This window comes from Boleophthalmus pectinirostris, unplaced genomic scaffold (genome assembly GCF_026225935.1).
Source record: "Boleophthalmus pectinirostris isolate CB_2022bp ecotype Guang Dong unplaced genomic scaffold, ASM2622593v1 HiC_scaffold_1, whole genome shotgun sequence".
Classification (NCBI taxonomy): Eukaryota; Metazoa; Chordata; class Actinopteri; order Gobiiformes; family Gobiidae; genus Boleophthalmus; species Boleophthalmus pectinirostris.
Genome location: NW_026570970.1, coordinates 3919375 through 3944777, shown reverse-complemented (window position 1 = coordinate 3944777; position 25403 = coordinate 3919375). Strand labels below are relative to the sequence as shown.

At 43.0% G+C, this 25403-nt stretch overlaps 1 protein-coding gene across 1 annotated transcript; it reads left to right on the top strand.

The window, feature by feature from the left end:
• Positions 1-145: 145 nt before the first annotated feature.
• Positions 146-25276, top strand: ddx18 (DEAD (Asp-Glu-Ala-Asp) box polypeptide 18). Its single transcript, XM_055152976.1, has 14 exons — positions 146-447; positions 5813-6004; positions 7821-7973; positions 10512-10647; positions 10739-10839; positions 13763-13962; positions 14210-14324; positions 15281-15420; positions 18435-18596; positions 18689-18841; positions 19491-19604; positions 22515-22571; positions 22656-22833; positions 24748-25276. Exons 1-14 carry the CDS (start codon positions 339-341, stop codon positions 24891-24893), a joined length of 1956 nt encoding a protein of 651 aa, XP_055008951.1. The 5' UTR covers positions 146-338; the 3' UTR covers positions 24894-25276.
• Positions 25277-25403: the final 127 nt, after the last annotated feature.

The window sequence follows — 25403 nt, the reverse complement described above, 5'->3', positions numbered from 1 at the left end:
GAGAAAAAGTTTATGATCTAATAATAGGTAAAAATCGCCAGCAAATCCGATATTTTTGAAAGCTGTAGATGACCTGTCAGACGAACACGAGCAGTTTGTGATTACATTGCCTCTATGAGAAAAATCTTGTCTCAGCCCACGGGACTTTTTCTGCTGAAGTTCCAGTGAGTGACACTACGTCAACTGGAGGCAGCTACAAGCAGCAATACCGTATCCAGTTATTTTAATAGATCCATGGGGTCGCCTCGCTCCCTCTGGTTCCTCCTTCTTTCGGGTCAGGAGGTAACACTTCCGACCAAACACACGTGTTCGTCAGGCGTCACGCTGCCGCTCGAAACATGGCGGACCTCCAGATGAAGCTGCTCCGCAAGAAAATCCAGAAAAGAAACGACAAGAACAAAGAGAGGAAACTGAAGCAGAAGAGCCAGGACCAGGACGGAGACCCGGGTACGTGTGTGTGTCCCGCGGGGTTTCGGGTGTTTCGTGTGTCCGGCGCGTGCGACCTAGCCTCGTTAGCTTCAGCTCTGCCACAAACGTGTCCAAGAAATAGTCAGAAAACTTAATATATCATGATTAAATTGACCAGTCCCGACAAATTTGTCTAAAACTATTAATTTGTCCCAGATTTAAATAAGAAATGTCCCAGGTGTCCCGATTTTTGACCGACCTGATCCCCACTTACAACGGAGTGTAAGGGTCAGATAAAAAAACAAAACAAAAATAAAAAAAAACATGCTGGCGCTACGAGAATAAAGTCATAATTTTACAGGAATAAAGTTATAATACGAGAAAGAAGTCGTAATAAAATCAAAGTCAAAGTTTAAAAATGCGGCAGAAGAAGAACCTTGATTTTCAATATAAAACCAAAAATAAGATTAAAGCCGCAAGCGGCGTCGAACGGCCCTCGCCCGCCGTGCCCGCAAACGCCCTGGCAGCGAACTCCGCGCCTGCAAATGGTGCGCCCCGCCAACACTATACCCTAAACGCCATGCCCGCAAACTCCATGCCTACAAATGGAGAAATTACATAGTGCACCTTTAAATGTTCTTTGCACCCCCTGCTGGCCAAACTTGAAAAATGCCCCTGTCAGTAATATGTTTTTGCTTCTAGTCATTAATAGAATTGAATTCCCAAATTTTGTACAAATCTTATAATGTTGATGTTTCATGTCTATGGTAGGGGGCGCTATAGTGTTCACTTTTTTCATGTTTTATAGTGTATTATATTCAGACTGAGATCACACATTAGTGATTCAAATTTCAGCACAATTGGACTAAGTCTGTGCGAACAGGAGCAAATAATGTCACCTTGAAATTAGGCGAAATTTTTACTGAATTTTGCGGCTTCGCCGCACGTAAACCGTGACACTTATCAACATAAATTAGATAACTTTAGATGTTCCACTTCTCTAGATGATGTACGGTGATTTTCAGCCCTGTGGGTGAAGCGCCTTCAGGAGTTTATTTAAACGCAACGTCAATGAAAATGCGGACTCAAACTTCAATCCAATATGGCCGCCTTCTGGTTTGTCAGGGGGCGTGGCCATCATAAAAATTTTTTGTTTGTCTTCACATGACGAATGAGTGTACCGAATTTCGTGGCTCTACGACAAAGTTGACGTCGGGACGTCTCCCATAGGCGCAATGTATTTTGACTTTTCCAGGTGGCGCTGTGTCGCCAATTTTTAATGCCTGTGAACGAAACCTATATTTTATCGAATTTTTCGCCACTTCTGAATTTTGGGCTAAGTTTGGTGAGTTTTTGAACGTGTTTAGGGGGTCAAATTAGGTTTTAAAGAGCAGAGGAAATAAAAAAAAAAAAATTAAAGCTGCAAGCGGCGTCGAACGGCCCTCGCCTAGCCCACGCCACGCCCGCAATCAACGCGCATCGCAAACGGCGCACCCTGCAAACACCGTGCCTGTAAACGTCGCACTCGCAAACAGAAAAATTACATAGTACGCCTTTAAATGTTCTTTCTGCCCCCTGCTGGCCAACCTTGAAAAATGCCCATGTCAGTAATATATGTTTTTGCTTCTAGTCATTAATAGAATTGAATTCCCAAATTTGGTACAAATCTGAAAATGTTGATGTTTCATGTCTCTGGTAGGGGGCGCTGTCGTGTTTACTTTTCATATGTTTTATAGTGTATTATATTCAGGCTGAGATCATGCATTAGTGATTCTAATTTTAGCACGATCAGACTAAACATGTGCGTGTAATATAATTTTTTACGTTTTTTGGGGGGAGTCTTTGCGCCCCTGCTGGCCAATAGTAAAAAATTCCCCATGTCCATAATATGCTTTTTTTCTTATAGTCATGCATAGAATTTAATTCCCAAATTTGGTGCAGATACGACAATGTTCACATTTCATGTCTATGGTAGGGGGCGCTATAGTGTTCACTTTTCATATGTTTTATAGTGTATTATATTCAGGCTGAGATCATGCATTAGTGATTCAAATTTCACCACGATCGGACTAAGTCTGTGTGAACAGGAGCAAATAATGTCACCTTGAAATTAGTCAAAATTATTATCAAAATTTGTGGCCTCGCCGCACGTAAACCGTGAAAGTTATCAAAATAATTTGGCTAACTTTAGATGTTTGTAACACCTGTGTCAGTAGACACGGTAGTAATAAGGTAATGAGTAGTAAGTAGTATTGTTATGGGCTAGTGATCAGAAGACTAAGGATCGGCTCTAGGAGGGAGTGACAAGAGACTGAATTGTTTTTGGTGATAGGTACCATATATTAAAGTGCAAATAGTAAACAGTAAATAGTGATTTGACATACAACATGAAATACGGACAGTGAATGGCCATTCAATTATTTACAACGTGCAGTTACAGTTCGGTAGCAGCAAATAGCACAATAGGTCATTGGATGCAAAAGTGTATATTTACATATCAAGAGTTCAACGATCAAGAGTTCAACGAAGTTAGAGCAGCATTTGATTACACAAATTATCATGAAAGTCCACAAAAAATCTAATGCCCAGCTCACACACAGTTCGTAAGTACCCACTGGGTTTTGACGGGGTATCCAGAGGGGAGAGTAAAGTGTATAAAGTTCGTGAAAGGGAGTGTAACAGTCAGTGGGCAATAGGCGTGTGGGTGTGTTGGGAGAGTTTGTTGGGCTGCCAAGAACCCCCTACCGGCCCGGCAGGAGAGGTGCGACTCTGCAGTACTTCTGTAGGTTCTGTAGGCTCGAGGCCTGCTCCTTTTAGCTCGCCATCGCCATCGATACGTTAACAATCTGGCCTGGGCAATAGGACCAAGTTTAAATTAATTAGTTTATACTTTACCAGTAAATATTCTTAGTGTGCACACAAACAAATTAAATAGCACTAGCTGTACTATTAGCAGTTCAATACATTGATTCAGACAATAGGAAAATGATACATGAATAAAATAAATGCTTTTACAAAGCTATTTAAAGTTAGGAAGTGCTTAACACAAGTACTCAGACAGCTACAACTATGATTGGATAACACTGTTGGCAAGGGTACTTAAAAATGTATAATTCAGATAAATAAACAAATATGGGTTCATTCAACATAAACTTTACATCATAGGCTTTCAAATAGTCTCATTTTGTTGGTTATATTTGACAGAAACAGGCATAAAGTTCGGCAACCAAAAATGCTAACCGCGACCATAGAAATGAATGGGCGCGGCTAAGCTAGCGTTAGCATCACAAACAAACACTCACCAGTTTCCGCGGACTACGCCATTCAGATGCGCTTTTTGACGCGGGTTTGGACCCGGTAGAGGGCTCCTATGAATGCACAATATAAGCCATGGATTGTCACACGAAATTATAAGTTAAAAGCACGAGGATTACCCCAAACTGACCTGCAGCTCGACTCTCATACAGCCCCCAACAGCACCTAACACGCACTGAATCTCAGCGGCATCATAAGCGCCCGCGATTGGCGCGCAGCGTCACGTGATTGAATGACGTCACCGAGAGCATGATGACGATTGGTCTGGCGGAGATCCCGCGTGAACACGCCAAACACCGCGAGTTTTAACGTCCCATAGTGGGAGATAGGAGACACAGGTGTAGATGGAGAGAGAGAGAGAGAGATGTTTTGACAGGATTTAATCACCTGGGTTACATGTTCCACTTCTCTAGATGATGTACGGTGATTTTCAGCCCTGTGGGTGAAGCGCCCTCAGAGGAGTTTGTTCAAACGCATTTATATATTTTTTGTCTGTCTTCACATGACGAATGTGTGTACCAAATTTTGTGGCTCTACGACAAAGTTGACCAGGACGTCTCCCACAGGTGCCAAATTTTTAAATTTTCCAGGTGGCGCTGTGTCGCCATTTTTTTATGTCCCTGCACGAAACCTATATTTTATCGAATTTTTTGCCACTTCTGAATATGTTGCCAAATTTGGTGAGTTTTTGAACGTGTTTAGGGGGTCAAATTAGAGCTCAAAGAGCAGAATAATAATAATAAAAATAATAATATTTTGAGCAAAAACAATATATCCGAAAATTATGAGAATAAAGTAGTCATTTTATGAGAATAACAGCAGTATCCCAGTAACCCACGCCCAAGGCCTGGCTCATATTTACTACTGCTAAAATGAATGGAAGTCAATGGAAGGCGATGGGTGACCTCGACGAGATGGTGAATGACGAGCGCGTCACTCACCAATGACCCCACGGTGACGTGGGAAAGGTCGAGAGCTTTCAAAAAACTTATAATATGTTGTTCTAATGTTTTCGGATATATTGGCTGCGGTTCAGCATAAAATGAATAAACCAGGACTAATCTTGGGCTCGAGTGCAGGAGAAAGATAGAAACCGAGTCCCGACACTCAGTCCTGGTTCAGTTCTGGTTTAGTCCTGCTTGCAACAAAACAATCTCAAGAGTCGCTTGGGAGCCGAAAGAGCCAGTTGCTTTAGTGAGCCAAAAAAAAACAAAAAACTGGAATACCCATCACTAGCAGTGACAGTAACAGTAGCTAGAATGTGATGCAAAAATGCCATTAGGCCAATCTACTGTCTGTAAATATGATGTAAAGAGTCAAAATAACAATAAATGTTGCCTAAATAAACCCAATTTATAATCCACTAGAGCCAAACCTAAGTTTTTTAATCAATTCAAGATTTACAGTGAATTTTTACATCACTAAATATATCGGCGATTATATCGGCTATCGGCAGCCCCAACTCCCATTATATCGGTTTCATATCGGCCACAACAAAATCTATATCGGTCGGGCTCTAGTATCGAGGTATGAGTAAAATAGATGTTTTTCATTTTACACAAACTTAGTGGACTTTTGTAGACTTTTAGTATCACAGCCAAGATTTGACTGAACTGTCTCGAATCGATTTGAAATATATCGTATCGAATCAAACATGCACTGTATTGAAAAAAAACATATTGTATCGAGGCCTATGTATCGTATCACCAATTTCTTAATGATACCCAGCCAAAATTTTGAATGAATCTGGTGATATGAAACATATCACAATGTGTCTGTCATGATTCAATATATCACGATAGATCCAGATACTAAAACAATGGACGATATATTGCGATTTATCAATAATTATGTTCAATATCATGGTCGAGTACACATTCACAAGACCAAAATTTGTTACTTAAATCATGAAAATAGTATATGGAACTTTTGACTCGCACAATGAAGTATCACGATATATCACTGAATCGATTTTTTTTTTTGTACCTTTTACCCCTACTAGTTTGAGTATCTGGGTGTTAAAAGTCATTTCTTAAACCTGTCTCCTCTTGATTGTGCTGATAACTTCCTACGATCTTGTCCCTTACAGGAAATGGACTCGTGAAAGAGGCTTGTGAAGAGACGTCTGCCCCCACAGAGACGGAAGTCAAACCCAAGGAGGCGCAGCAGCAGACAGAGGGCGCTGTGGAGGAGAGCACTGCGCAGAACACCACAGAGCCTCCAGTGAAGAAGAAGAAAAAGAAGAGGAAGCTGGGAGATGCCGCACCACAGGAGGCGCCAGGTATCATCTCAGGTTTACTGTGAATTAGGCTCTTGTCACGGAAACGCACGGCTCGTTCAGGTTCTGTCAAAAAAGCGGAGCTGCTCTTCCTGCTCCAGTCATTGTGTATTGGGAATTATCCAAGTCATGGTAAATAAATTTTTCGGACTACAAGTCGCACCAGCCAAAAAATGTGGAATGAAGAAGAAAAAAAAACACATATAAGTTGCATTTTTGGGGGGAAATTTATTTAATAAAATGAGAACAGGAGCAAACATTTCCTGTGTAAAGGATCAGTTCCAGTTAGAATTATTCGGGTCTTTCTGAATCCCGACAGGATGGTTTCAGTGTCACTGAAATCCAGGCTTTGTCCATCCGTCCAGTGACTTCAGGAAAGTTTCATGGTTCATCCTCCCGGTGTCACAAGTTTCTCTCTCACTCCAAACTTTCTTTCTGCTGCTCGATTTCCGTTTTCAGCTGCAGATTTCACGACTTGCAGTTTGTAATCTGCAGAATCTGATTTTGTTTTTTTGGGGCTTTTGTGTTCAGTCTTCTCAGTCTTTGTCTTTATAAGTTTAAAGTTTAAATGTTAAATTGTTCAGTGGTGCAGAAGTAACGGTGCGATCGACTGACATGATACAGACAGGACAGAGGCTCTTTCTGCAGGAGACATGCGCAGTAGAGCCAAGTGACAGTGGTACAGGAGGAACAGGAGCAGCAGATACTCACACACAAGACTAGAACCTCTCCACACTTCACCAAAAACATTTTAATATAGAAGTCGCACCGGAGAATAAGTCACAGGAAACACACAAACCATGAAACAAAGTGACACTTAAAGGTTGTATAGAGGATTTTTTAAGGGAAAAAACATACAGCGACACTCCTTTTTGACACCACCTTCCTCCTCCACAGCCTCAGTAGAAACATCTCCTCCTGCCTCTTTACTCTAGAAATCACGCTTGTTTACAGCCAGTGCGCGTTCAGAATTACTGTTGAAGTGACCCGTCTGGAAATAATTTAGCGACCGACACGTCATTTTTTTAGACCTTTCGTCTGCTTCATTCGCGCCGTCGCTGGAAGGAATCTCCAAGAATCACCTCAGTTTGGCTTTGCTCCTTTTCCCCTTCTCTTCTTCTTTCATCGACCTCAAAAACGGACTTTCTTTTGCGGCGAACCGGTCGCGGATTCTCGTCCGACATCGCGAAAAACTGTGCGAATTGCGAGGAAGATACAGTTAGAAAACGCCTCTAAGAACCGCTACATAAACTACATAATCCCCGCGCGCCGGCGAGTCAGTTACACTAGAAACGTAGGAAGTTTGACTGACAACCTAACAGCCAATAGAAAATGAGGTAGCCTGGTTATCTATTGGCTGATGTTTATCTGGCCTCACTACGTCCACAGTTGATCGATTTTCATTCTTTTTTTTTTTTTTGGTCATCATAATTACAAAGCTGCTGTATCTCTGTAATGGTATTTTAAACTTTCACTGACAAATTGAAACAAAAAAAAAAAATCCTCCATACAACCTTTAATAGTCCGAAAAATACGATAATATTGGACCTTCAACCGAGGATTATTCAGTTTTTTTCAGATATTACCACTGTCAATAGAGCTTTTAGTCAGACTGAACAGATGTAAGTTAAAACACCTGATGAAACGTAAAGAGACGTGCTGTGGCTCAGGTGCTTTTTCCTAAACAACGTAATTCCTCATCAGCAAAATAAATTATTTAAGTTTTACTATCCTCAGTATAGATGCTATGCTGTGCTCACCTTCGTTGCAGTAGAGAAATTTCATTCCTTGTTGTCTAAAAAAGCATTTTCTGTTTCAGTGGAGAAGAAAACCAAACCCTCTGAAGGAGACGATGAAGATGATGAAGAAGAAGAGGACGAGGAGGAGGAGGCGGATGGAGAGAAGTCAGGAGCTGAGCGAGGACCTGAGGTGGAGGAGGAGGAGCTGCCCGAGCTTCCATCTGGACTCACAGGTACAAACAGCCCTGAAGGTCAAGACCACACAGGTGATAAAGTTAAAAGTTTGGACACATCCTCTTGTTCAGTGTTTTTATTCTTACCATTTTCTTCATTTCTATATTTCATTTCTATACACACAGAACATCTCAAATATATAAACTAAGGAATTATGTAACAAAGTAAAAAGAAAATTACTCCTACTTGTTGTTTTTTTTTACTACATTATTCCATCTTGCTTCATTTATTTGTGTTTTTCTGTGTGTATCTAAAATATAAAAAGTAGTAAACATAAAAACACGGAATGAGAGTGCTTGTCCAGACTTGTCGTCGGTTGTGTATGTTGAAGATTTACCCAGATTCTGTCCAGTTTAAGATCAGAAATTATTCAAAATGAGAGATTAAATGATGGTTATTAAAGCAGACACTGTGCTGGGGCTGGGTGATCTTTGACTTTGCTTTTGTAGCTTCAGGATGTGTATAAATAATGTCCAAATGTAGATTTTTAAACGTAGAACTGAATGCTGAACTTACCGTATTTTTTGGACTATAAGTGGCTCTGGAGTATAAGTCGCACCAGCCAAAAAATGCGTAATGAAGAAGAAAAAAACATATAAGTCGCATTTTTGGGGGGAAATGTATTTAATAAAATGAGAGATCAGGAGCAGACATTTCCTGTGTAAAGTCAAGTTGTAGTAAAAACAATAGAAGAGAGAACAACAGACTGTTAACGTCACATATTTCACAGTTCTTCAGATAAACTATAACATAAACAACAGAACAGAACAAGTTTAACCAAACTCTCCATCTCACTCCAAATCACTAAATCCATTCAATTCTTCATCCTCGGTGTCACTTCTGAACAACTCGGCCTCGACCTCCGGAGGTAAACAGAGCGACGCAAACTCTTCTGTGTCGCTGTCGTCAGACTCAGCATCAGTTCCAGTTAGAATTATTCGGGTCTTTCTGAATCCCGACAGGATGGTTTCAGGTGTCACTGAAGTCCAGGCTTTGTCCATCCATCCAGTGACTTCAGGAAAGTTTCATGGTTCATCCTCCCAGTGTCACAAGTTTCTCTCTCACTCCAAACTTTCTTTCTGCTGCTCGATTTCCGTTTTCAGCTGCAGATTTCACGACTTGCAGTTTGTAATCTGCAGAACATGATTTTGTTTTTGGGGGCATTTGTGTTCAGTCTTCTCAGTCTTTGTCTTTACAAGTTTAAAGTTTAAATGTTAAATTGTTCAGTGGTGCAGAAGTAACGATGCGATCGACTGACATGATACAGTCAGGACATAGGCTCTTTCTGCAGGAGTCAATGCTTATTAATTCTCATCCATTAAGAATTATTATATAGTTTCTTATTGATGGTTTGATAAATAGGTTACAGTACATGTCAGATATCATAAAATAATACCTGTATTAAAGATTTTACTTCTCAGTTTCAAGTCTTTGAGTGTTAAATGTGTTAATTTCAAATTGCATAATATGTTGTAGGTCCTACATTTGTTATAATTTAGGACCTGTTGCTTATTCAACATCCTTGAAGTCCCAAAGAAATGACGCTTTTACCATATCAAGGAAATTAATGATGACAGAGACATAAATATGATCCGCAACGTCCATATTTATGTTCGACTTCCATTAATACTATAGGGTTAAATTAATTATTTTTGATGTTATAAAAGAAAAACATTTTTTTTCTGCTCAGATTTAATCCTTCAACAGGCACTAAACTTCAGAGGCTTGAGAATTTTCATGAAATATCTCACAGAAGTTTACTTTTGCAAGTGTAAAAAAATGATACTGGGTACAGATACAGTTTTAACGTTTTCATTGGTCTCGTGGTTTGGGAGTATTTCTGCTAAAAACAAGACTGAATCAGTTGGTTAAATGGGCGAGTAGGTGATTGTTCATCCTCAGAGCCGCTGGACTCTCTGTACTCGAGACTCTTACAGACGACGTCCCAGAGGATTTTGGGAGACGTGCAACATCCACTAAACTCAGAGTTTCAGCTGCTTCCCTCTGGTCAGAGGCTTTTAGTCCCAAGATCTAGAACGAATCATTTTAAGAGGAGCTTCGTTCCGGCTGCTATCATACTTATGAATAAATTGTAATCTATTTATCTAAGATTGTGTGTTTTTAACATATCTAAGATTTATTTATTGTGATTTTAGACAAGCGTGTTGGATGTTTTTAATTGGTTGTTTATGGAACAAACCATTCTGCACTGGAGCACTGTAACACTTTATTGTAACACTTTATTGTAACACTTTATTGTGTTTTTATGTGTGTTTTGTGGATGAATGAAGTGTGAAATGTGGAACCTGTCTCTTAAATCTGCAAAGCAAATTTACCTACGGGTACGAATAAAGCGACCGAACCGAACCTAAGATTGATTTTCAAAAAAATTTCAAAAAGCCGTTGATGCACCCCAATGTATATGTACAAGGTAAAATAGAAATAAGTAATTAAAATGACAACGCTACTGGCAGTGTAAAGTAAAGTATGATACACACACGTCCACGTCTTTGACCTGTGATCATGTTCTGTCCCAGGAGCGTTCGAGGACACGTCTTTCTCCTCTCTGTCCGAGCTCGTCAGTGAGAACACGCTCAAAGGAGTCAAGGAGATGGGCTTCGAGCACATGACCGAGATCCAGCACAAAACCATCCGCCCGCTGCTGGAGGGGAGGTGAGTGTGCTCTGCTGTGTGTGTGTGTGTGTGTGGAGGTTTCATCTGAGAGACACGTGTGACCCCTGACCTCTGACCGTGTTGTGTGCAGGGACGTGTTGGCCGCCGCGAGGACGGGCAGCGGGAAAACTCTGGCCTTCCTCATCCCCTCCATCGAGCTCATCTACAAACTCAAGTTCATGCCCAGGAACGGTGAGTCTGCTTTTTTGTGTTCAGTTAAAAGAGAAAATGGTCACTTATAGGACTATCAAAATCTAAAGATGCATCTAAAAATCCCATTGACAGGACAGAAACGAATCTTTCCTCAATCTCTTTAGAATGATCTAGAGCTGTAGCAGAACAACAGGGCTCCCGCTGTATCTTAAAAAGTTTTAAAAGCATTGAATTTATGATTTTGGATATAATACCTTAACTCTTTCCCCCCTGGACGCCTACTAGGAACAACCCATACATATGTTACTAGGGCTACACCCATAGAGCATAACTGCATAAAAGAAAACAGACTTCCACGAGTGATTATAAATGATTTTTACACTCATGAACTTAATTGTAACACAGACATATTTGTATCTCTGGAAACCTCAGACTCTGAACTCTTCATTTCTGGATGTTTAAATGTGATTCAACTCATTTATAGGTTTATAACAGCTCACTGAAAATGAGAGTTTACCTGGTCAGGTGCAAACTCGAAAACAAAAAACTACATTCAGCATCTGATATCTGCATGTTCTGAGTACTATATTCATAAAAAATAAAAAATATACTTTGTCAAAGTATTTAAACAGATTTCATATCACCAGATACAGTAGAGTCAAGTGTACACCTGTTTTTACCTGTTGTTCACCTGTGTGGACCTAATTCATTTTTTTCCATTTAACTTATTCAACTCATTTAACTTATTCAACTTATTTTATTTATTCAACTCATTTAGATTATTCAACAAATTTAGCTTATTATAATATAATAATATAATAATAAAACTCTTCCTCGTCAGTGTGTGTCCAGTATTTGTCATCTTGTTTACTTTCTCGTGTGCAGAGCTCCGCATGAGCGGTCTTTCTGTAGCAGTTCTGTTATACATCGCATCTTGGAAAAAAGACTGAAATATTTTAAAGGACTCACCTGGGCAACATCCAGATTTCAGGGCAAGTTTGGTTCATAATCGAGTATAAAGCTCAGATAGTTTGTTCGGACATCGCAGGACTCCACACAGACGCATCAGCAGGCATTCTCACCTTCTCCCTGAAAGTCCGTCGCTATCGCTGTTTTCCACTTTATAATCAACTTCAACATCATCACTTTGAAATCTATAAAAGTCACTTTCTCTAAACTCATCCATAAAATACGTCCGCTCCTCATTATTTCTAAAACTGTGCGCCGCAGCGCCGCGATCTTTCCATTGCACGTGTTTCGTGTTGTGTTTTTTCCGGAAGCTACCATCATCACTATTTCGATTAACTTCAGAAAAAATCTGCGAAAACATATCCTTGAATCCTATTGGTCAGTCTAGTGTGGGTTGTAGTGGCCCCCACCGATCACAGTCTCTGTTTAAATGTGAAAAACCGAGCCATTTCTAAAGGTCGTCAAATCTCGTCTTTAGTGATACGGCGGAGGAGTCAAAAGTCGTCATTAAGGGTTCAGGGGGGGTCGTCAAATGTCGTCTTCATGGGGGAAAGAGTTAAAAAGACTTGAAGGCTTGAATTTTTATATCTGGGTCTTAAAATTTGTGCCGTATGTAACTTCTCCGTATCACATTTCACTGCCAAAAGTTTAATTTGTGAACTGCTACTGTTTGGTGAAATACCGTCGCCTAAATAAAGAGCGGCGGAACCAATAATTGAGAACGTGAGAGCCCTGAACAGGTGTAAGAGCACATAGTAAACTGAGGAACCTACCTGGACCACTGAGGGATTACACACATATAAAACCACATGGGAATAGAATAAAAGTACTATGATTTACGCTGAAAATCAACAGTATTAAAGAATTACTAATGGTATTACTAATGGTAAATAATTACTGCGGTATCAGAACTGGTATAGAGTATAGGGCCGTCGTGGTTAGGTAATTTCTCCTGTGGTGTGGTTTAGCGGCTCAACAGCGCGGTGTGCGGTGATACCACTCTCCCTTCCAGCGGCTCTGAAAACTCTCCAATGATGCGCTTGTTGCACAGATCAACATGTACCTTGGTTGTCTTGTGGATATAGTGTGTGTAGGGTGTGTGTAGAGTGTGTGTAGTGTGTGTGTAGAGTGTGTGTGTAGAGTGTGTGTGTAGAGTGTGTGTGTGTAGAGTGTGTGTGTGTAGAGTGTGTGTGTAGAGTGTGTGTGTAGTAGAGTGTGTGTGTAGAGTGTGTGTGTAGAGTGTGTGTGTAGAGTGTGTGTGTAGAGTGTGTGTGTGTGTGTGTGTAGAGTGTGTGTGTAGAGTGTGTGTGTAGAGTGTGTGTGTGTAGAGTGTGTGTGTGTGTAGAGTGTGTGTGTAGAGTGTGTGTGTGTGTAGAGTGTGTGTGTGTGTGTAGAGTGTGTGTGTGTAGAGTGTGTGTAGAGTGTGTGTGTGTAGAGTGTGTGTGTGTAGAGTGTGTGTGTGTAGGGTGTGTGTAGTGTGCTGCATCTCTCCAGCTCTCACTGTGGCAATTCGGGCCAGGGTCCGGCACCAGGTCGGGCCAGGGTCGGGCCCCTGCGGACTTAAGAGACAGAGCCCCTAACACGAGCACGCAGCAAAGCGTGATCAGGCGATGGCTGCACTTACGTCTGTGCGGTGCGGAGCTCTGCAGTGGTCCTTTCACCTGCGGTCACCAGACGGTCTACGTGGGCAGACCTTAGTCCTGGGTTAGTTGAGTGTGGGTCTCTAAAAATGGACCTGTGCACTCGTTGGTCACGTGCGGTGATTGCGATGGGCCTCTTAGTTCTGTAGTGATTCATTTTTGTGGTTATTGCGACAGGTCTATTCCTTAGTATTGAAATTTTAGTATGTTGACAACACTAGTGAGCAGTTTGTTCTTGTTGTTTTCTTTTTTTTTTTTGCTTTGAGCCTCACACGTTTTCTGAGCTGCTTCAGTCTTTAAATCTGTCACATTCTCACTGTTGTTGAGCTTACCCTTTTGTCCTTGTCCCGTAGGCACTGGTGTGGTGATCCTGTCCCCCACTCGGGAGTTGGCCATGCAGACGTACGGCGTCATGAAGGAGCTCATGACCCACCACGTGCACACGTACGGCCTCATCATGGGCGGCAGCAACCGCTCGGCCGAGGCGCAGAAACTCGCCAACGGAGTCAACATCCTGGTGGCCACGCCCGGGAGACTGCTGGACCACCTGCAGGTCAGAGACTGAGCACGGACCGAACCAGGACTAAACTAAGACCAAAACAAGGATGAAACCAGAACTGAGACAGGACTACAAAAGGTCTAAACCTGTTTGAATATGGCTCTAGACTAGGGATGTAACGATATCCAAAACTCTCAACATTTTACAACTCTGGACATTTTAAAGTTTTTTTAAATTATTTCTGCTTTCTGGACATAGTGCGCCTTTAAATAACCATGTTTTTGTGACCGTCTGTTTCCAGAACACGCCCGGCTTCATGTTCAAGAACCTTCAGTGTCTGATCATCGACGAGGCCGACCGCATCCTGGAGGTCGGCTTTGAGGAGGAGCTCAAGCAGATCATCAAACTCCTGCCCAGTGCGTACATTGAAATCCTTTCTTTTCTTTAATTAAATCCAGACAAAATACAACATCTAGACGGCACTGATTTAAGAGTGGATTATGTAGACTACTGGTCAAAAGTTTTAGAACACCCACATGCACGTGCAAGTCCAATGAAGAGTTTGAAATGGAACAAAGGTAAGAACTGAACAGGCAGAGGTTAAAAAAAGATAAAAGAACAAAATGCAAGTCCAAGTTCTGCCAAAACGACCTCAGGAAAAAAGAACAAGATGGTAAAACTTGAAAACCTGGAGTGTCCAGACTTAAAACCCATGGAGCTGGTTTGGGATGAACTGGACTGAAGAGTGAAGCAACCTACAAGTGCCACACATTTAGGGAAACTTCTGCGACAGACTCGGGAAGAACTTTCTGAACAATATTTGATTTCTGTTGTAAAAAGAACGAGCCGCGAGTGTGTTCAGCTGTTCTATCTGACAAAGGTCGACACACACGTCAATCAGAAGTTTAGAAAATGTTTTGGTCAACAGGAAACAGGAAAAAACTGGAAAAAGGGTGGCGTTCTAAAACTTTTGACCGGTAGTGTAGCTTTTGTGGTGTCTGTCAGGTGTTTTTATCCGTGGATATATCATTGCTCAGCCAGAAATGTTCCACACTGTGACATTAAACAGCTCTACTTTACATTTATTCAATTACAGGTGGTTTTAGAGCTCAAAAATACCAAGAAAAACAGCATTCTGACTGTGAGCGGGGTTGCCTCTCCACAGATCTGACCTGGTCTCCATGAAAATAGAAAGGAGTTAATCCCATAGTGCATTTGGTGAACCCCCTCACCAGAAAAGTTACACAATGCACCTTTAAAGAGCCATTTTGTATGATTAGAATGTTTAAATTAAATTTTATGCCTAGAAGAATTACTCAGTCGTTGCTGTAACAGACGTGTGACGGACGTGATGTTTTGTTTTTGTGTTCAGAGAAGAGGCAGACGATGCTGTTCTCGGCCACTCAGACTCGCCGCGTGGAGGATCTGGCTCGTATCTCGCTGAAGAAGGAGCCTCTGTACGTGGGCGTGGACGACAACAAGGACAACGCCACAGTGGACGGACTGGAACAGGTGAAACTGCTCACTCTAGTAGCTCCACCAAAGCTCCTCCAAAGCTCCTCTACAGCTTTGTAGGAGCTTCTTCAAAACTCCTCCAAAACTCCTCCAAAGCTCCTCCAAAGCTCCTCCAAAGCTCCTCCAAAACTCCTCCATAGCTCCTCCAAAACTCCTTCAAAACTCCTCCAAAGCTTCTCCAAATCTCTTCCAAAACTCCTCCAAAGCTCCTCCAAAGCTCCTCCAAAACTCCTCCATAGCTCCTCCAAAGCTCCTCCAAAGCTCCTCCAAAGCTCCTCCAAAACTCCTCCATAGGTCCTCCATAGGTCCTCCATGGCTCCTCCAAAGCTCCTCCAAAGCTCCTCCAAAGCTCCTCCAAAGCTCCTCCAAAACTCCTCCAAAACTCCTCCAAAGCTCCTCCAAAACTCCTCCATAGCTCCTCCAAAGCTCCTCCAAAGCTCCTCCAAAGCTCCTCTATAGCTCCTCCAAAACTCCTCCAAAACTCCTCCAAAGCTCCTCCAAAGCTCCTCCAAAACTCCTCCATAGCTCCTCCAAAGCTCCTCCAAAGCTCCTCCAAAGCTCCTCCAAAGCTCCTCCAAAAAAGCTCCTCCAAAGCTCCAAAGCTCCTCCATAAGGCTCCTCCAAAGCTCCTCCAAAGCTCCTCCAAAACTCCTCCAAAACTCCTCCAAAGCTCCTCCAAAGCTCCTCCAAAATTTCTCCATAGCTCCTCCAAAGCTCCTCCAAAGCTCCTCCAAAACTCCTCCAAAGCTCCTCTAAAACTCCTCTATAGCTCCTCCAAAACTCCTCCAAAACTCCTCCAAAACTCCTCCAAAAACTCCTCTATAGCTCCTCCAAAACTCCTCCAAAACTCCTCCAAAGCTCCTCCAAAGCTCCTCCATAGCTCCTAAAAAGCTCCTCCAAAGCTCTTTCATAGCTCCTTCAAAGCTCCTAAAAAGCTCCTCCAAAGCTCTTTCATAGCTCCTTCAAAGCTCCTTCATAGCTCCTTCAAAGCTCTTCAAAGCTCCTTCAAAGCTCCTTCAAAGCTCTTTCAAAGCTCCTTCAAAGCTCCTTCAAAGCTCCTTCAAAGCTCCTTCAAAGCTCTTTCAAAGCTCCTTCAAAGCTCCTTCAAAGCTCTTTCAAAGCTCCTTCAAAGCTCCTTCAAAGCTCCTTCAAAGCTCCTTCAAAGCTCCTTCAAAGCTCTTTCAAAGCTCCTTCAAAGCTCCTTCAAAGCTCCTTCAAAGCTCCTTCAAAGCTCCTTCAAAGCTCCTTCAAAGCTCCTTCAAAGCTCCTTCAAAGCTCCTTCAAAGCTCCTTCAAAGCTCCTTCAAAGCTCTTTCATAACTCCTCCAAAGCTCCACTATAGCTCCACCAGACCTTCACTGTTATTTCACTTTAGCTCCACCATAAAAAGTTGGATCATTGCATCTTTATCCACAACCTTCAAGCTCTTATAATTACATATTGTCATTTCCAAACGTAAAACTTGGTGTTTTTCAATAAATCTACAACATCTTCTTCTTCTTCTTGTTCTATATCGAATGTACCTCTCACAACAGAGTGCGACTAAGGGACAGACTTGCCTTTTTGTGTTGCCCGCTGAGCGTTTCCATCGTGAGGCGGGTGTCAGTAAAGGCAGACAGAAACCATGTGGTGATCTACAGGAGACTGCTCTGGTCTGCTGCTCTGAGAAACTACACGAACAAACACCTACTCCACTTAACTGTTACGATTAACTTTAACTCTTTCCCCCCTGGACGCCGACTAGGAACAACCCATACATATGTTACTAGTTCTACCCATAGAGCATAACTGCATAAAAGAACTGCCACGAGTGATTATAAATGATTTTTACACTCATGAACTTAATTGTAACACAGACATATTTGTATCTCTGGAAACCTTTAGACTCTGAACTCTTCATTTATGGATGTTTAAATGTGATTCAACTCATTTATAGGTGTATAACAGCTCACTGAAAATGAGAGTTTACCTGGTCAGGTGCAAACTCGAAAACAATTCATTCAATACTCAATATTCAGTACATTCAGCATCTGATATCTGCATGTTCTGAGTACTATATTCATAAAAAAATAAAAAATATACTTTGTCAAAGTATTTAAACAGATTTCATATCACCAGATACAGTATAACCAAGTGTACACCTGTTTTTAACTGTTGTTCACCTGTGTGCACCCAATTAATTTTTTTCCATTTACCTTATTCAACTCATTTAGCTTCTTCAACTTATTTTATTTATTCAACTCATTTAGCTTATTATAATATAATAATATATAATATAAAACTCTTCCCCGTCAGTGTGTGTCCAGTATTTGTCATCTTGTTTATTTCTCGTGCACAGAGCTCCGCATAAGCGTTTTTTTCTGTAGTGATTCTGTTATACATCGCATCTTGGAAAAAAAGACTGAAATATTTTAAAGGACTGGCCTGGGCAACATCCAGATTTCAGGGCAATTTTGGTTCATAATCGAGTATAAAGCTCAGATAGTTTGTTGGGACATCGCAGGACTCCACACAGACGCATCAGCGGCATCTCATCTTCTCCCCGAAAGTCCGTCGCTGTCGCTGTTTTCCACTTTATAATCAACTTCAACATCATCACTTTGAAATCTATAAAAGTCACTTTCTCTAAACTTATCCATAAAATACGTCCGCTCCTCATTATTTTTAAAACTGTGCGCCGCAGCGCCGCGATCTTTCCATTGCACGTGTTTCGTGTTGTGTTTTTTTCCGGAAGCTACCATCGTCACTATTTCGATTAACTTCGGAAAAAATCGGCGAAAACATATCCTTGAATCCTATTGGTCAGTCTAGTGTGGGTTGTAGTGGTCCCGACTCAGTTAAATGTGACCGAGTCTCTGTCAAATCTCGTCTTTAGTGATACGGCGGAGGAGTCAAAAGTCGTCATTAAGGGTTCAGTGGGGGTCGTCAAATGTCGTCTTCATGGGGGAAAGAGTTAAGACTTTTTTCATATAAAGTGGAAGTTTCTGACTCTGTCTCTGTCCCGTGTCTCAGGGCTACGTGGTGTGTCCCTCAGAGAAGCGCTTCCTGCTCCTCTTCACGTTCCTGAAGAAGAACCGAAAGAAGAAGCTGATGGTGTTCTTCTCCTCCTGCATGTCCGTCAAGTTCCACTACGAGCTCCTCAACTACATCGACCTGCCCGTCATGGCCATCCACGTGAGGCTCTCTATGCAAAACAGACAAAAGACACGGTTCCTCGGTGATTGTTCCGTACGTGTGGCCCTGACCTTTGTGCTGTGCCGTTTCAGGGGAAGCAGAAGCAGACCAAGCGCACCACCACCTTCTTCCAGTTCTGTAACGCAGACTCTGGGATCCTGCTGTGCACAGATGTGGCAGCTCGAGGCCTGGACATCCCCGAGGTCGACTGGATCGTCCAGTACGACCCCCCCGATGATCCCAAGGTCCGGTCTGATACTTGAAATACAGTAGCCTATGTATCCATGTTCTGCTTTCACTTTCTGTTTTAGGTGTATATTCAGACTATAAGACGCACTTAGAATCCTTTAATTTTCTCAAAAATGTTCTCAACAGAATTTTCAGGCCTGCAAAGAACTGTAGTCTTCATCTGCGATATTTTGTCTTAAGCTCTGTCAAACACAGAGAAGCAGAAAGGAATTATCTAAAACTGTGCATGACATTAAACCACATACGCAAGTTTAGTCTTCTTAAAATGTTTTTTATTAATGCCAAATAAAATATCCAACACAAATTATGCATGACAGGCAAACACGAATCAGGGACAGGGAGGAAACGCCGGGCGACTGACACCGCGATCTGCTGACGGATCGTGGACGCCCGGACTCAGGATCAGATCAAGTGTCGTCCGTTTGTGTCGCTTAATGCTCCTTATAATCCAGCGCAACTTATAGTCTGAAAAATATGAATAAATGTGAAATAGCAGTACTGTTTTCTGGCACATTCCCGTGTGTCCTGACAGAGCTGTGTGTGTGTGTGTGTGTGTGTGTGTGTGTGTGTGTGTGTGTGTGTGTGTCTGTGTGTGTGTGTGTGTGTGTGTGTGTGTGTGTGTGTGTGTGTGTGTGTGTGTGACAGGAGTACATCCACAGAGTCGGCAGAACTGCTCGAGGGATCAACGGCCGAGGCCACGCCCTCCTCATCCTGCGCCCGGAGGAGCTCGGGTTCCTGCGCTTCCTCAAGCAGGCCAAGGTAACACACACACACACATGACACACACACACACACTCACAACACACACACACACACAACACACACACACACACACACACACACACACACACACACACACACACAGGAACAACACACACAACACACAACACACACACACAGGCCAAGGTAACACACACACTCACAACACACACACAGGCCAAGGTAACACACACACACACACACACACACACACAGGCCAGGTACACACACACACAGGCACACACACACACACACACACACACACACACAGGCCAAGGTAACACACACACACAGGAACACACACACACACTCACAACACACACACACACAGGCACACACAGGTAACACACACACACACAACACACACACACAGGCCAAGGTAACACACACACACAACACACACACACACACAGGCCAAGGTAACACACACACACACACACACACACACACACAGGCCAAGGTAACACACACACACAACACACACACACACACACACACAACACACACACACACACACACAGGCCAAGGTAACACACACACACAGGAACATACACACACACACACACAGGCCAAGGTAACACACACACACTCACAACACACACACACACACAGGCCAAGGTAACACACACACACACAACACACACACACACAGGCAAGGTAACACACACACACACACACACACACAGGCCAAGGTAACACACACACACTCACAACACACACACAGGCCAAGGTAACACACACACACTCACAACACACACACACACACAGGAACACACACACACTCACAACACACACACACACACACACCAAGGTAACACACACACACTCACAACACACACACACACAGGCCAAGGTAACACACACACACACACATCACAACACACACACACACAGGCCAAGGTAACACACACACACAACACACACACACACACAGGCAAGGTAACACACACACACACTCACAACACACACACACTCACACACACACACACACAGGCAAAGGTAACACACACACACTCACAACACACACACACAGGCCAAGGTAACACACACACACACACACACACACACACACACAGGCCAAGGTAACACACACACACAGGAACACACTCCACACACACACACACAGGCCAAGGTAACACACACACACAGGAACACACACAACACACACAGGCCAAGGTAACACACACACACAGGAACACACTCACAACACACACAGGCCAAGGTAACACACACACACACAGGAACACACTCACAACACACACAGGCCAAGGTAACACTTCACATCAGAGTCCTGCACGGGTCCGTTTCTGGAGACCCACACCCTCCCGTTAACTTGTGATTATATCAAAGTTAAATCCTCACCTGCCCTGACACGTTTACATTCCACCTGATACCCGTCAGTGACCGTGATAAACCGGAGTGAGGACATTAGTCCAATAGACCAGGACTGGACCAGGACTGGACCAGGACTGGACCAGGACTGGACCAGGACTGGACCAGGACTGGACCAGGACTGGACCAGGACTGGACCAGGACTGGACCAGGACTGGACCAGTGTCATTAGCATAAATATACACATGCCGCAACCTCCGAGCCGATCGCCAGGACTATACCAGGACTGGACCAGATCTGAGTCAGGTCTAAATCAGGTCTAAATCAGGACTCAGCCAGGACTCAGCCAGGACTAAAACAGTCCTGAGTGTCGGAACAAGCCCAGAGGTGCACCCGCGTAGACTGTAGGGTGATGAGGAATGAGACCGAAACTGAGATCCGGGACCAGCCCAGGATACGACCGGGACCTGAGACCTGAGACCGGGACCTGAGACCGGGACCTGAGACCGGGACCTGAGACCGGGACCTGAGACCGGGACCCGAGACCGGGATGAGACCGGGACCCGGGACCTGAGACCGGGACCGGGACCTGAGACCGGGACCGGGACCTGAGACCGGGACCTGAGACCGGGACCTGAGACCGGGACCTGAGACCGGGACCCGAGACCGGGACCTGAGACCGGGACCGGAGACCGGGACCTGAGACCGGGACCCGAGACCGGGACCTGAGCCCGGGACCTGAGCCAATCTCTTCCACTGATGTTTTTCTGAAATAAAAACACTAAAGTCTCTCTCAGTCTGGTCCATCTTTCCGGGAAAACACGGAAAATGTCACTTGTTTCCAGGGCAACGGACGACCTGGACACACGTCACGTATTTTTTTTTCTCCCGTTTGTTGTTCATTTGATTCCCCTGACCCGCCCGTGTGTGATCACTACTCGCTCGTAAAATTCCAGAACATTAAAACTAGGGGTGTTCAAAAATATCAGAATATCAATATATCGTATTGTTTAATGTGATGATACAGTATTGATATCATGGGCCACTGTATCGATATTTCACCAAGAGTATTTTTACGTGTGTTTTACTAAATTATTTTGTTACAGCTACAGTTTTGTTGCTTGTGGAGTGAAAGGAAACTCATTTATGCGACACGTTTGACATTTTTACTGTTTTGATGATTAAAATGTTTGTGTTTCATATGAACTTTGCACAAGAAGTGATTTAACAAAGACTTGTAGTATCACAGACATGATTTAGCCTTTATTTTTTATTGAACTGTATCGAATCGTTTTGAAATATATCGAATTGAAAGCTCTATGTATCGAATCGTGGCCTGTGTATCGAGATATGTATCGTATCGGCAACTTCTTAATGATCCTCAGCCCTAATTAAAACCCACTGTTTGCTTGTACCTGACCTGGTGCAGGACTCTGATTCAAATCTGCAAATTCTTTTCTGTAACTATGATTGGATTTATTATAATTAAACATTATAATCAGTATAAAAACTACATTTTAGGCCCAGTCCAAACGTGTGATGTTTAAATTCACTCTTGCCTCTTTTCGTCTTGTCCAGGTGCCGCTGAGTGAGTTTGAGTTTTCCTGGAGTAAGATCTCAGACATCCAGTCTCAGGTGACGTCTCAGTCCTCTCGTGTTTCTCTCTTGTGCTCTTCAGTTTCTGTGACGTTTACCATTTTCCTTTCTGACGTCCTGCAGTTGGAGAAGCTCATAGAGAAGAACTACTACCTGCACAAATCTGCCCAGGAGGCCTACAAGTCGTACGTCCGGGCCTACGACTCCCACTCGCTCAAGCAGATCTACAGCGTCAACACCCTCAACCTCCCCATGGTGGCGCTGTCCTTCGGCTTCAAAGTGCCCCCGTACGTCGACCTCAGTATCCTTCCACTCTTATTTTTACTGATTTTACTCAAACATATTCGGTACGATCTTTTAGTTCTTTTTTTTTTTTCTTTTTTTTTTGCTCTGGTCGAGTCTTTGGGAACTTGGGGAACATTGATCGCTGTTGTGCGAGTTACTTCAAAACTGATGTGTTTTTTTATGACTCGTTTCTGTCATTTCAAAGTAATTTGTGACATTTACAATATTACTGCGTTTAAACACGACTGTTACAGCACTTTAAGTTACTCTCCCCAAAATAACTGTGCGAAGATGCCGAACTTTTGCGCCGTATATGGACTGAACCAGGACTGAACCAGGACTAAACCAGGACTAAACCAGGTCGGAACCAGGAATAAACCGGGACTAAACTAGAGCTGAACCAGGACTAAACCTGGACTGAGCTGGGACTGGACCGGGACTGAACCAGGTCAGAACCAGGTCTAAAGCAGGTCTAAAGCAGGTCTAAACTAGAGCTGAACCAGGACTGAACCAGGACTAAACCAGGACTGAGCTGGGACTGGACCGGACTGAACCAGGTCAGAACCAGGTCTAAAGCAGGTCTAAACTAGAGCTGAACCAGGACTGAACCAGGACTAAACCAGGACTGAGCCAGGTCTCAAGCTGGTCTTAAAGCTGGTCTAAACTAGAGCTGAACCAGGACTGAACCAGGTCTAAACTAAGTCTAAACTAGGACTAAACCAGGACTAAGCCACATCTAAACCAGGTCTAAACTAGGACTAATCTTGGACTAGAGCTTGGACTCCAGTTCCACCCTGAGTGAGCCCTGATCCCGTGGAGCAGTGTTTCCTCAAAGCTCGATCAGGCGTCAGCTGCGGTTCACCCGTCGAGTGTTGAGTTCTGTCCTTTCGCCCGCGGTCACTCGACGGTCTACGCGGACGCATCTCCGGCGTTTCACCGCTGCTGTTATCGCGATGATTTTAGCGAATTTGTTTGAAGAAAAACAAAAAAACCACCACTTCAATCCAGGTTAAAGAAGCATTGTGACGCATGTTACTCACATTTTTACAGAGTAAAATAATAAAACTTTTTTTTTCCCTGTAAGTAAGACTTTAGTAAGTCTTTATTTGCCACATTACTGCTTTACAGCAAAAAGCAACTCGTTACTCCCAACATTGACCTGGACTGATCTTTCAAAGTTATTTTTTATCTGATTTCTGGACTTTTCCCATCATTTAGACCCTGTGTGTAACTTTTAACCAAAAAAAAAAGTCTTTTCATTTGGGAAGTTTTTATTGCATTAAAAATAGGTGTTTCCTTCTCTGAGCGAGCTTGCATTTCCACAGACCTGACTCTTATTTGGACTGGAGGAGAGCCTCATCTCACTTGTCTTCATGGAAACGTTGCACCTTTAGCTGTAATATTACACAGCACTGCAACGTACGTCTCCAGAATGTTCCGAACTATGGTTTTAAGTTTTTATTCTCGTCATCGTGAAGTTGACAGGTCGCCTCCCAGAAAGTTACCAGGTGTTGCTTTAAATGACACAGAAACCTGAAAAACTGAGGATCTGAAGTCATTAAGATGCAAGAAATCAGATAACTCCAGAGATCAGTTTTCCAACACAGACAGAAAGCTTTAAGTCTGAAAAAAATACAAACTGGATTCAAATAGCACATTTTCACTAGCTGGAGGTTCATGATCCTGTTTGGTCTAAGAGTTTGATTTTCTATAAAAAAAAGACGAGAGTGATCACTTCATCAGCAAAGTATCTCAAAGTATCTCCTTAAGCTCTCAAATATTATTTTAGGTCGTACTTGTTGTTAAAATAACCACTGCATTTGATGAACACGAGTCTAACCCCTGACTGGCTGACCGACCGGGCCTCGATCTCGCCGTCGTCGTCGTTGTTGTCGTTGTTGTTGTCCTCCTTGACTTGTCGCCCTCTCAGACGTTCACAGCGGAAAAGGCGCCAAGCTGCAGAAGCGCGGAGGAGGCGGCGGCTTCGGGTACCAGAAGTCCAAGAACATCCACAAGGCCAAGATCTTCAAACACGTCAACAAAGGCAAGAGGGACCAGAGACAGTTCTCCCGCTAGGACCTTCCTCCCTCCTCCCCGTCTCCTCCTGGACTCCTGTCTCCTTCCTGGACTCCTGTCTCCTCCTGGACTTATTTTAGACCTTTTTGACATATTCAGGGGGCAAAAGGGTCTGTTGTCCCGGTTTTTACGCACATTATTCAAAACCATCTTAAATGTTCCCTCATCGAAAACTTACCTGGAGTTGTATTTAGTTTCATTCACGCTTGTTTCATTCATCCAAAGTTGGACCCTCTTGTTATCGGGAGTGTGCTTTGCCATGAGTCCGATGATACGATACATGTGATATGCATGTCATGATTTGATATATTCCGATGTATCTCGATACTGAAACGTAAGACGATATATATTGTGATTTAACAATAAATACTTCTGTTAATACAGTCGACTGCATCTTCAAAAGAAAATAAGTGTATGAAAAGTCAATCTATCTAATGAATTTTTGAGAAAAATATTATTTTAAAAAATTGATTTGGATGCATTTTGAATCGATTTGAGAATTGTGCAATG